At 38.0% G+C, this 12805-nt stretch overlaps 1 protein-coding gene across 7 annotated transcripts in view; it reads left to right on the top strand.

Moving 5' to 3' along the window:
* Nucleotides 1-12805, top strand: part of MYLK (myosin light chain kinase) — a 218425-nt gene that overhangs the window by 150279 nt on the left and 55341 nt on the right. For all 7 annotated transcript variants that reach the window (XM_074828720.1, XM_074828716.1, XM_074828721.1 and 4 more), the window contains 2 exons: nt 3264-3380; nt 6291-6377. In XM_074828720.1, the coding sequence (XP_074684821.1) occupies nt 3264-3380; nt 6291-6377 (204 nt within the window). The remainder of the gene's footprint in view (nt 1-3263; nt 3381-6290; nt 6378-12805) is intronic.

The following is a 12805-nucleotide window of genomic DNA, read 5'->3' on the forward strand; positions in this document are numbered from 1 at the left end:
AATTCTTTTAGTTGACTGGGATTTCTGAAGTGCCAGGATTCAGAATACCCAGCTGGATTAACCAGTCCAGGCTTTCTTGCAGTTATGTGAAAATAAGCTCATTTCAGGTCATGAAGGTTTTTTGAGAGGAAATACCAAATACTTCATTGAAAGACATTTGGCCTTCTAGCCCCGGGAATTGACTGTAGCTCTAGATCACAGAACAGAGGCCTATTGGGGAGTTTCCTGTCCTTATAAAATCTCATCAAGTTTTGCCTGTTTGGGGTTTTTTTTTCATGGTTTTCTATAAAAATGAGGTTTCTATCTACATCATGCGCTCTCTCAGCATCCCCTTATACTCCTGATCCAGCCTTACAAACACTTTTTTGAACCAATGGCCAATTTCACACTAAGTCCTAGTAGTCCACAGTTTCATGAACTAGTGGCTAAATAAAGGAGTATGACCCAAATTATCTCATTTCTCCTTCACTCCTCCACTGAGGGCAGAATACCAGCACTGCATCTCGTGGTAGCACCAAGCCCAGCGATCCCCAGGTACTTTGTATGTGCTGTTCTAGTGTAGTTGCTGGGGAGTATGAAGAAATGGAGGGAAATAGGATGCAGATTATTGCTGCAGTGGGCTGGAAGTCAGGAGAAAAAGGATGGAGCCCTTGAACAAACAGACTTCCTTCATCCTCCTTCTCAGAAAATAACTTCAACACATATAAATATTCTTTTGAAGGGAGTAAGACTGAGATTATTTCAGGAGGACTCTGCTTCCAGTGGAATAAGCCAAATGCAGCTTTGATCAAACCTCTGCCATGCAGCCTGGCCAGGGCTAGATTCTAAAAGCAAAACCAACAGAATGCACGTGGCAAGTCGAGGATCGTCATGAGAAAACCCTAGGATTTGCTTCTAGACTGTAGTATAACTGTGGGGAATGACTTACTGTTAGGGTGGAATGTTTTTGTTTGTGCATGCTCCATAGGAAGTGTTTCTTATAAGGTGTTAACTTATATTGTGGCAGTATGCTGTATGGACAACACTGCAACAGTATGAGTGGTGAGGAATGACCCTATGTCACGTTAATCTTCAGTGAGCTGAGGAAGGGCTTTTGAGCAGGCAGAAAACTTCAGCAGAAACTAAAGTCAATGCTGCTTTGTTCCAGTCCCTTAACAATCCAGTTATCCTTACAAGCCAGACTCCTTCCCTGCAATAAAGTGGCCAGAGATCTTTTTCATATGTATATATCTTTGTTCCATAGTTTATGTTCTTTTGCAATAGCATTTTTAGATTCTAATGTGTGATCTTTTCTAATCATGTTATATAGATTTATACAAATTCTTAGACTGGAAGTTATCTTTGGCTAGCTCTCCAATTGTCTCTTTAAAGAGCAGAGGCATGTGAATTTATATTTGCTAGATGCCTGCAAGAATACTTTTCTAGTGTCCCTTCTCCATTTGGAATGGAACTGTAGCTCGTGACATTTTTGGCTCAGCCTGACTCATGGAAGGGAGTTGCCTCAGGGAAGGCACGTGGCTTTTCTTTTCACCCTGTGGTTGGCTGAGCACAGCACACATGAGTGAGGGGTCAGTGCTCCTCTTCTGAGATAGTTTTCACATCATTTCTCAGGGGGAAAATAGTCATTATTTAGAGTTTCTTGATTTTGTGGAGGATGAGGAGGAGGGAAAAATTGATTTTCTTCTAACTCTTGTGTGTATCTGGCAAACAAAATTTGCTGGGAACCATTTGAATGCTTTTTATAAGATTTGTCTTGAATAATAAGATCCAGTTTTACAATGAGGGAAAATCTGTATGCCAAAAGCATAATTGCCATGTCAGAACTGAGGTCTAGTCTCCAAAGGGAGTCAGTAAACTCCCAAAGTTCCTCTGATAGAGGGGTGTTCCTTTCAAGAACCTCTCAAGGTCCTTTTCAAGGACCGGTGTCACCTCTGCCTGTGCCATCTCCCACATCACAAGGGATGTATTTGATGGAGAGCCTGGGATCAGGAACTGTGAAAGGTGGAAGGCAGCCTCCAGTTAACATAGAGAGAAAGGTGGCAAACAAGAATAATGCTGGGAAATTTCCTTATGTCTCAGGACTCAGAGGAAGTGTCTAAAAAAGATCATCTATCCAATCTTGCCATTAGTTAGGAGAGACTGTGAGAAAACTAAATGGAGGAAGGGAGGAAGGTCTTACTGTGGCTGAAATAAGTAGAGGGTGGAGGCATTCTGGACAAGCTAACAGCAATGGGTGGAAGTGCACAATGTCTCAGGCTGTGTTTAGGGAACAGGCCAGGCTTTCCAGTGAGGAAGGAGAAAGCAAGCCCACACTTCACCCTCACTTAATGAGGGATATTTGGAAGGGGAAATTCTGGAGTATTTTAATTGGGGTTCTCCCCAGAGAGCAAAGTACTTTGTAGTTCCAAGCAATGCAAGTGAATGTAAGGGATTAGGTAAGTCACAATTCTCCTTCCTCAACCCCCGACTACTGGGAACAGCTTCTCTTTTGGTTCACAGAGTTTTATTTTTTAAGAGGAAATGTATTTCCCTTGGGTCATACTAAGCTTCCCTCGATAACTACAGAGCTTATGTCGCATCCTGTTTCTGCAAACCCAATGAAATCAAATTTTGCTTTTTTGTTTGAAAATAAATTGATTTGTTGCTGTGACAAATTTGATTGCCACTGATAGATTGGACTTTCTAATGGATGTTTTACAATACCAGACACCTGTTCCTTAAGTAATTCAGACAAAAAGAAAATGTCTCTCACTGCCATTTTTAAACTTGGGCTCTAAGCTGAAGTTCTACTTTCACACGTGGGTACTCATGAGAGTGCTAGAGATAAGGCTGAATCAAAATATTGCAGATGGCCACTTGACAGAAGCCCTCTTATTTACGGTCCTACACTACTAGCACTTTTGGAAAGAGATCATCTGAGTGAGGACTTCTTATTCCTGCTATAAGACAAAGAACAGCAGCAGAGATTCTGCTTTGGGTCTTCTCTACCCTCATCCATTAACCACTTCAGGGCTGCAGGGACAGTTTTGAGTATCCTAGGTAACAGCAATAAGATTCAGTTTATCAATGTATTTTTATTTTATTTAGCATTAATAAGGTTCCAATTCTGATGTTGAATTCTTAAGGACAAAACATCTTTTTCTAGCAGTGATCATCTGTAGTAAAGGATTGGATAATTTGATACATTCTTTGTCTTAATAGCACTAAGGTTTTTGTGAGCTGCAACATTAACATCCATTTGATCTCTCCTTCCTTTGTATTAGGGACACTCTGTTCACTTACCATTGAGAAGGCCATGCCTGAAGATGGGGGCGAATACAAATGCATAGCTGAGAATGCAGCAGGGAAAGCTGAATGTGCTTGCAAAGTGCTGGTAGAAGGTAAGTACTTTGCTGGATACAGAAAAACCCTTCCTTAGAACCTCCTCGTCTCCCCCTTTTCTGTCCCTTTCCCTTCTGCATTTTTTGGTCAATACATAATTCAATGGCTACCATAAAGGAGCATGAGCAGATAGTACAGAGGCAAGAGTTCTGACTGCTTTGTGCAATAATCTTTGTTCTCATGCTGCCCACTGTATTTCTATAAGGTTTTTAGAGCAGTAAGTTGAACCCATGAAGGTTTACTTGGGAGCTGTATGCATTCCTTAAAAGCATGTAAGAATTTGGTGTGTGAGCCTGGGTACCAGTCAGCCTCAGGACTATGTATGGCACATTTCTCAGTCTATAACTTTTCAATTCTTTGCATTCACTGACCTTTGGTCATTTGGTTTTTCTAGAGTGAGAAAAAAATGAACAAATTAGCAGCTTAACCACCCTTGTATGTCACAGTCTTAGAACATGGATAATTTGCTGGCTGAGATACCCATTTTCAGCCTCAGTCATGCTGATGACACTGTACTCTTGTTAAGTAGTCTTGGCCTTGGGCAAATATTTTGTTATGAGTTTGAGAGCACAGACTTTTAAAACTGTCATGGACTGTAAGTTACTTCAGGGACTTTAAGTAACCAAAAGTGCTTCTTATCAGCTCACCTTTTGGTGAGCTCATCCTTGAATACTCTGATACTTTTCATTGTGACTAAAAAGAGCACAAAGCTAAACAGTAAGCCAAATAACATAGACCTTGGGTACTTAGCCTTTACAACTATGTTACAGATGTGGTGCTTGGGTCAGGAGGTCTAGAAAAGAAAACTGTTACTTGTTTTCCTAATGTAGCATGACACAAGGTAAGGGCATGATCCTGTAACTCTATCAGTAAGGGTCAGTCTTCATGTAGCTGGAAAAGGAATTAATTATACATATAATTACAATTAATTATATTGGTTCCTGTAATGGCACCTTCTGTGATTATGGTCACAACATAGTCTGGCTTAGATATTTGATAAACTATTGTTTATATATCTGTAATTTAAAGTAATAAATTTTACCAGCACTGGAGTTCAAAGAAGACTATCAAGAAGAGGCTTTAAGCAAAATCTAGTACCCTGTAACATCTTAACTACCACAGATGCAGAGTGTTAAAGGATCAGATCAGCAAGTGCTTAGCACACAGTAGTTCTCCAGAGCTGCCCTAGCATCTTTTAAATGTATCAGTCACCTATGTGTTTTTTCCTTTGCTTCAAATTTCCTGCTGGGCAATGCATGTTCTAGGAGACTGGAGGTAGTCTTTGCTTGCAACTTTGGCTCATGGGAGACTGTCAGCTCATGACATATTCATTGCATGATGATGTGAGTAGCGTTACATCATCTGTCTGGCTCACTCTGGTAGTGGCACCCATGGCGTTAGGAGCTCACTGCTCATGTAATGTTGGACACCAGAATGACCACATTCCTTATGTTAATACTGACCGTCTCATCTGTCTTTTCCATTCTCTACTGGCATGCTGCTTTGTATGGCTGAGAAGAGGTTTTTGAGGAATGGCACCACAGCAGGCTCCAACTATTTAGAAGAGACGCCATTTGATATCCCATGTCTGTGACTGGCAGAGGGGATGACTGTTATTTTTAAATTAGAATTGTGATCTAAAACAACAATTAAAACTGCTCCCTTCTACTCAGTCTGCCATCAACATCCCAGGTGCTGATTTTTAGACTCAACAAGTCACCATAAATAAATATCATTATATTCATTTTGGTCCCATGGACTCAGATCAGATTGGAAGAATGTTTGACTTCAGTTGTCAAATTAGCTCAGGGACAAATCTGTAGAATCTGAGTGTCTGACCTCAGATCTAGCACAGCCTTCTGCTCCAAGAAGGAGTTTGGTAAGAAAGTCTATCTTCCCCTGTTAACTTTTTAGGAAATAGAGAGATGAACTTTCACACTATGGAACTTAGAAGTAGGTGACTGAAATAGGTGGTTTGGTAAAATTTATGTTATCTTTTCTCTGGTAACTAAATTTCAAACAGCTCATGCACAAATCTCTGAAAGCTGAATATTTGAAAGCTATAAATTGATACAGCTATTGCTGAGATCATAATCCAGATTTAGGATCTTTCTTCCAAACATAAATGTCAGGATCAAAGAATCTAACAAGTGGAGCTCACTAGGATTTGCATTATATGACATGCTCAGCCTGGGATAACCTTGCTGAAAAAAGGTTGCACCTTATAGTTACATGTGTCTGTGTCATATGGGATTCATGTGGAAGAGAGTTTGTATTGACTCTTAGCTGTTGGTGGAGCCTGCAGTGCTGAGTAGTTGCTGAATATGAGCTGTACAATCTTGAGAATAATGAAATGCATCAAACTTGAGTCCTGTGGTGTCCCTTTTGCCATTTTTATTTAGGCATGAACCAATATGGAATAATATCCTCTTGGAAAGATTTAAACATACAGAGGAACTGCTACTTTTCATAATGTGTTCATCTATATAGATCACAGAGACAATGGAATAGAAGAATTACATGGCAAGAGATTCTTTTGGATGAAATGCTGCTTCAAATATGCCTTTGTTTCCCTCTTCTATGCACTGCGTAAAGCAGCTTTGTGCACATTGTACTTTGTTCTATTCAGTTAAAATAGACCTATCAGTTTAAATGGTGCCTCTCATCTAGTTGCTTTCTCAGGTTCTCGGTGCAGCTGCTTTCATAGGGGGCTTCTCCCTCTCTCATCCCTCTTCCTTTTAGAATGTGACTTTCTCCAGCAAGTCTGTGCAGAAAAGCTTTCTTAAAAACCAAGAGGACAGTAATTTCCTCTAACTTTGCAGGAAGTTCCAAAACAGATGTTAATAGACAGCTTTTTCATTATTGATTTTTAAATAGGATTTGTATTTTATTATTTGTTTTGATTGCAGATGCCTCATCCACAAAGACCTCAAAGCCTACTGAGAAGAAGACCAAGAAGCCTAAGACCACACTTCCCCCTGTACTGCCAACAGAGAGTAAGTGACAGTGATTTTGATTACTTCGTTTTCAGTGGAAACAAAAGAGTGCTTTGGGATTCTATGGTCATTCCCTTCTGTTTGCAGGCACAGTATCAAAAGCTTGTGTGGTTTCTTTAACCCTTGCACATAAATCATGTGAAATGATTTTTTGCCTTGTGGGGATTAGAAGCAAGTGCTGAAACTGTGAGTTCAGACCTAGCCCACTCTTTTCTCATTTTTCCATAACGGTACAATAAACTTATGACACAGATTTATTTTTGGCTGCCTCCCAAAGAGCGCAAAAATTCTCAAGTAGTTTGCTTCAAGTCATGTGTCCTGTGTAGACAACATACTGTCTTATCATTGGTAGGCAAGGTGTCTTGACTGAAATGTCCTGTAGCATAATCTGTCCTTTTTTTTCATGACCATGGGGAGTGATTTGGTGAATTTTACATTGCTTGTTTTAAGCCTAAATGCTTTACTTGCTTTTAATGCTTTCTGAAATATCAAATCAGCTATAAATTCCCATACTAGTTACACTGCATACATGCATTTGATTAAGAGGAAGCTTTAAATGGTAAAGGCAGCACAATAGTGTCAGTTTAGAAATTCCTAATACCACTACAACTTTTGAAATTAAGTGTCCATGGGATACAAATATCTCTTAAGTCAAACACTGGACTTTGAAAGTTGTCTGTCTAAAATGTCCATCATGTGAGTTCCTAAAAAAGATGTAAAGACATGGTTCTAATGGAAATATGAAATATTTTATCCAATGTTCTCTCAAAAAAACCCAACTATAATCTGATTTTCATGCATGGAACATTTTCAGCTGCTTTCAGCTGGACTCAGTGCAGTTTTGTACTAACTGATGATCACAGGTAATAATGGTGTTTCTGGAGTTGTTGACTTACATAGAGCTATGCCCTGGGCTACAGCTATTTCGGAGTTGCTGGCTAAGCATTATAACTTTCCCTCCAGCCAGTCATTTGGGGATGTGAGAAGGCTCACACTGACGTGCTCCACCTCTGCATCTGAGCTTCAAATGCTGTAAATGATAGCAATTAAGAACGATCATTTTGTTGTTGAACATCAATAGAAAAGAAAGCTTTAAAGCCATTTAAAGCCACACAGGATAGTGTTTTGAATAGTGTTTTCTATGCACACAGATGCATATATTTCCTCTGATCCTCTCAGCAGTGTTATCAGTTGCAGCTTTCCCAGGAGAAAGTGTGAGTTGGGAACTAAGTATAAGTATGCAGATACATGACCTGATCTACATCCTGCTGAAATCACTCCTTGTCTTGCTGTTGATTTTAGTGGAAATTGGATATAGGTAGCCAAACAGAAGCTAGCAACTGTGACTTCAGAAATGATCGGGAAAAGAAGGTTAAAATAATGGTGAATGGTTTTCTTAAGGTTGTTCCATGTCATATCAGTGTTTAAAATTCTTGGAACTTCTCATATGCTCTTTTTTCAAAATACCTTTAAAACATCTTTCCTGTTGCATTGAAAACATCAAGGTACCCAGCGAGAATGTTAGGAAGCTGGACTTTGGAAGAGCTTTTGGAAAAGTTTGGGAAAAATACATATTTAATTTTAAAAGGATTTGGCTGCAGAGATTCCAAAGGTGTTTTTTAACATATGAGCCTCAGTCTCTGAGGATTGTGGGTATTTGTCTGCCTGAAATGAGTGTTATATTTGTATGTTTGTCAGGGGCAAAATATACAAAACTGATCCAGTAGACTTCACAGTTTCAATTTAAACTGAAATCCCTTTCAGATGTAGAGATTTTAAAGTTCTTTACCTGAAAGAGAATGGGCTTAACAAGTCAGATATTTATGCATCTTTACTGTATTTCTCTCAAAAAGAAGGTTAGTAAAAAATGACTGTGAATTAAGATATCCCAATCTTATAAGTAGATAAATTTTTACTCTGATCTCTTCTAGTCGTGCCACATCAACTCACCAACAGTCTTAACAGCAAGTAGAGTGTAAGGAATGATACTGAAGAAATAGAGAACAAAAATTCCTAAAAATTCCACTGAACAAATTCTGAATTTTGAATAGTGAATTCAGTCACAACAGTATATACTATGTGGAGTAAAGAAGCTATATACTCTCTGTCATTTTTAGAAACACTTCTCAGGGGAAAAAGAATGCATATTTTCCATTTTCTGTAGGGAAGTGCAAGTCAAATTTCATGGTTAGCAGATACGTCAACCTTTTCTTTGTCGGATAAAGTACAAGTGATCCTTGGTTTTTGCTCTAGTAGAAACCTTCATGAAAGTAATTAACTTTTAGTTCCTGAAAACAAAGACCAATTTGTTTCTTTTTGTGGAAAAGAACGAATGCTGTCAGTATGTCAATCTGTAGAATTTTTCTCACTGTGAGAATAGTTGCTGACACAGGTCACTTGACTGCTCATTCTGACAATGTGATTTTATTACTGGAAGCTTGGATTTTGTAAGCTACAGAAATCCAATAGTAAGTAAAATTTTGGTCACTACTTCTTCTGAAATGCAATACATACTAGACTCTGGTTTAAAATAAGCAGTTATTCTCAGAAAAACGTCTATGGAGGCAGCTTTGTAGCATTCAATGTTTAACAATATCTCTGAATGGATGCTTGCAGTGTTTACGCACAGAAAAATTGCTCCCATGCTAGCAAATTAGGAAAATTATGATGTATTTCTTTTTGCTTGCAATTAATATTCTGCCACCAGTATTTAGTAATAATTATGACTCTGCAGAATGCAACTCCGTAATGATAAATAGAATACATAATAATGTTTCTGAGAATTAACAAACAGATCCAGCTTTGAATCTGAGTGAAATCAATCCTGAGAAGGAATGGAGGAAGGATACCTCCTTTTTTAATCTTGAAATTGGTTCATTCTTCATTGACTGTACTGACTTACTCTTTGTCACTGTGTCTTTGCTAGGTGGATGTGAAATGCTACTGAGTTAGAATGAAAAAATGTTATGTTTCTTCTACACAGATATAAAAGACTAGAAGAGGCAGTAGAAAATTGAAACCTTTCATTATTTATCATACTGCATACTCCATGCTATACCAGAACAATAAGTGGATAATATAAGGATCTTCTAGTTTGACATAAGCCTGCAGCAGAAGTACTAAGCTCAAAATTCTCACCACTTGAACATTTCTTTATGAAGCTTTGAAAGCATCTACTATAAAGAGATTTGGTCACCCAATTCCCATTGAAATCAGAAGTTACTTCAAAATAGGCTTAAAGGGAATTGCTTGTTTTAATTACCAAGGCCACCTGCAAAACCTTCAGTGCCTATTAAATGAATGGTTTTGGCCCAACAGACACTGGAAAAAACAGAGTGCTGCTTGAGATTTTTAAGAGTAAATAATAATTTGAAGGTTTATAAATAAATATTGTCTTTTTCAAAAAATCTATTACTACTCCACACTTTATAATAGTTTGTCCTCCTTAATGTGACTTAGGCTGAAGACGAAAACATAAATCATATCTGGAGTAATTAGCCCAAGATAAGGCACATTCATTTCCAGGTCTAGAACCCAACTTTCTTGATGCTCAGTGTCGTGATTAGTTTGCATGTGATATGCAAAATACTATAGAATTTCTAAACTGACATCCCAAAAATTTATGTAAAACATGAGTTTTCCAAAAGGATTTTTTTTCAAAGCTTTTTTCCAAGATTTGTTGAGGAAAAAGGCATATTACAACAGTTAGATGGTATTCTTTAAACTTCACCAGGGCTGAGCCATGCAACATAACTTTACTATAGTAGGAAGAAACTGTATTCCAATCATTGCTACTGAGGAAAGAAGTGGCTTTAATGCTTTAGAAAATAACCCTCCTAAATCTAAGCATTGGATTAAAGTGTTTGGAAAGAAATGCCCACTGTTTTTTGTAGGACTAATTCACAGCACTACTTCCAGTAAATATTAAGAAATGGCAACTATCACCTGTCATAATCAGTGGTATGAAAACCTAACAGGATATCCTGGATTCCCTCATCTGAGTAACACCTGTTAAACCCACTGTTTTCGTGTCCAAACCACACACGTTGAAGAGATGACCCAGCACAGAGTTTGATTGCACACATATAAGTTCTTCTGCTCAGTTAAAAATAAAGTTACATCAAAGAAAAGAACTTCCTCCTCACACCTTCAAGTAAAGGAGACCAAAAGATATTATTTAGCAGTATTTGGTATCTTGCTGATATAAATCTTTTATATCTGCTACTATATAAAATGTTTGCTTTCATGTCAAACACATTTTTGGTTAAGTAACGATGCATTCTTTTGCTGACAGTTGTTAATAAAATGTTGCCACTGACACTGTCCAGATCAAATCCTCTGGAAGGCTGCAGTTATCTTCCCAGATCTGATTTCTCAACATTATTAGCACTTGAATGCAAGGCTGAGCAGTGGCATCTCTGGAACAGTATGTCATAAAAGTAAATATGTCAGCCAGGACTCCTTATCATGTTATATATTCTTTTCCATAGTGGGGGGGATTCTAAGTGGAAAAATTCTGAGTCAGTGGCCAAGTAATTAGCATGTAGTTCTGTTATTTACTCTTCAGTAAACAAGCTTATCAGAGAATCCAAGTCTGCAAGCACCATTTTAAGAAAATGTCATTAAAACATTAAACTTGATGTGTCTAGTTTAGATAATATATAACTAAATCAGTAAAAACTTCAAGTTTTTTGTTGATTTCCATTCTATTAATATTATATGAAACACAGCACTGATGAATATAAAATGTTTCAAAATCTTCATTTCAGGTCAGATTGTTTTGTCCTCAGTATAAAACTTTCTCAGGGAAGGACTGAGTTACCAAGGAAGTAACTGATCAGGTCAGAGATGTTCTTTTAATTGCAGCCATAAGAGCACTGTGTAGCAGCTGTGATCTGGTGACTGCTGCTGCTTGTCCTCTTTGGTCCCTGGGATAGCTTGAGAAGCTTTTGAGAGTCAGTGAGGCTATTTGAACCAGTTCTCTCAGTCCCATTCATTTCCCAGAAAGTCCATGTGACTTTACTCCTGCAAGAACCAAAACATTTTCTGCACAGTGAGTGCAAGTACTTAGTGTGTTGGAACAATATGAATTACATTGCCAGGGAAGCCTCTGACCAAACTTTTTAAAGGGAAAAAAAAAAAAAAATCTTTTTTTCTAAGAGAAGCTGAAAATTGCTTTTTTAGTATATGTAAATAAAATTTCCATGAGCTATTTTTAAGACCTAGATATGATTTCTCTGAAACTCTGAATAATGAGAGGTGCTGACTTCATTCCTCAGGATTGGTGTCCAAGGGTGAGTAACTGTGCCATAAGGCTTAACAACCAAGTTAGGCTGAAGTAAAAAGGCAACATAAGATTTAACTTGGTGACTCTGAAGGTTGGTTGCCTCCACAGATGAAAAGAAAATTCAGTTCTGTACGTATAAAGAGAATAATGGAGAAACACTAATTTGTTGTGTAAATCACCTCTCCTTAATGCCCAGTTCAGCACTGTTTAGCTAATACTGGGTGTGCATTTTCAATCTCTGCCAAGTTACTTTACAGCTCACACCATACTGACATTTTCTGAGTTAATGTTGGCACAGAACAGTATTTTCCATGTGTTTTTCATACAGTCCATCCTACATATCTGTATGTTGACAGAAGAAGACAGAAATGTTTATTGACTATCTCATCCAGAGAAAAATGAGTACAGTTTTTGCAATGTGGCCTTGAACTGAAGAGGTGCTGTGCATCATTAATTCCCCGTTAAGTCATTCGACTAGAAATTGCAGATCTGATCTGTAATAGAAGCATTGACCAAAGTTTCTTCTCTATAAAACAAGGACCTAAATCTATTGGTTTAATTAATGTGCAAAAGCACATAACACCTAGCTTTTCCCACTAAAATCGTTTGGAGTTCCTTAATGTCCAAGTGACTTGACAGTATTTTCCTACATAACAGACTGGGTAACAGGCTAGTAACCTAGTTTAGATTCCCATTCCTACACACTTGGGCACAGCATTTTGGTATCTAATTGTAGATGTTCTCACAGGACATGAGAAATACGAAAATTAAATCTATATTTAAGAAACTAACATTGTTGTCTTGCTCCCACCAGAGCTTTTAGTGGAATTCACATGACCTGGGTTGTTTGTAAGCTCTATTTGATACTGGATCTCTTCTGTGCTGCTCAGATTTGCTTTAATTGCAGAAATTGGTCAAGCACTGTGCTACTAAATGGCTATGGAATTGTTTCTTCCTCCAGCCAAGCTGTTTTCAAATACTGAGTTACTTTCAGTGTACTATACTGCATTATTGAAGCTCTGCATGTGCTAGTATATGCTAGCTCTCTCTTGACTGGAATTCAAGAGTGAGTACTTCTTGGATTTTTATTTTTATTTCGAGAAGGAGGAGGCTGGATTTTTTTCAATTAGAGGACAGTCTA

Source organism: Strix aluco, chromosome 6 (assembly GCF_031877795.1).
Source record: "Strix aluco isolate bStrAlu1 chromosome 6, bStrAlu1.hap1, whole genome shotgun sequence".
In the NCBI taxonomy this organism is placed as follows: Eukaryota; Metazoa; Chordata; class Aves; order Strigiformes; family Strigidae; genus Strix; species Strix aluco.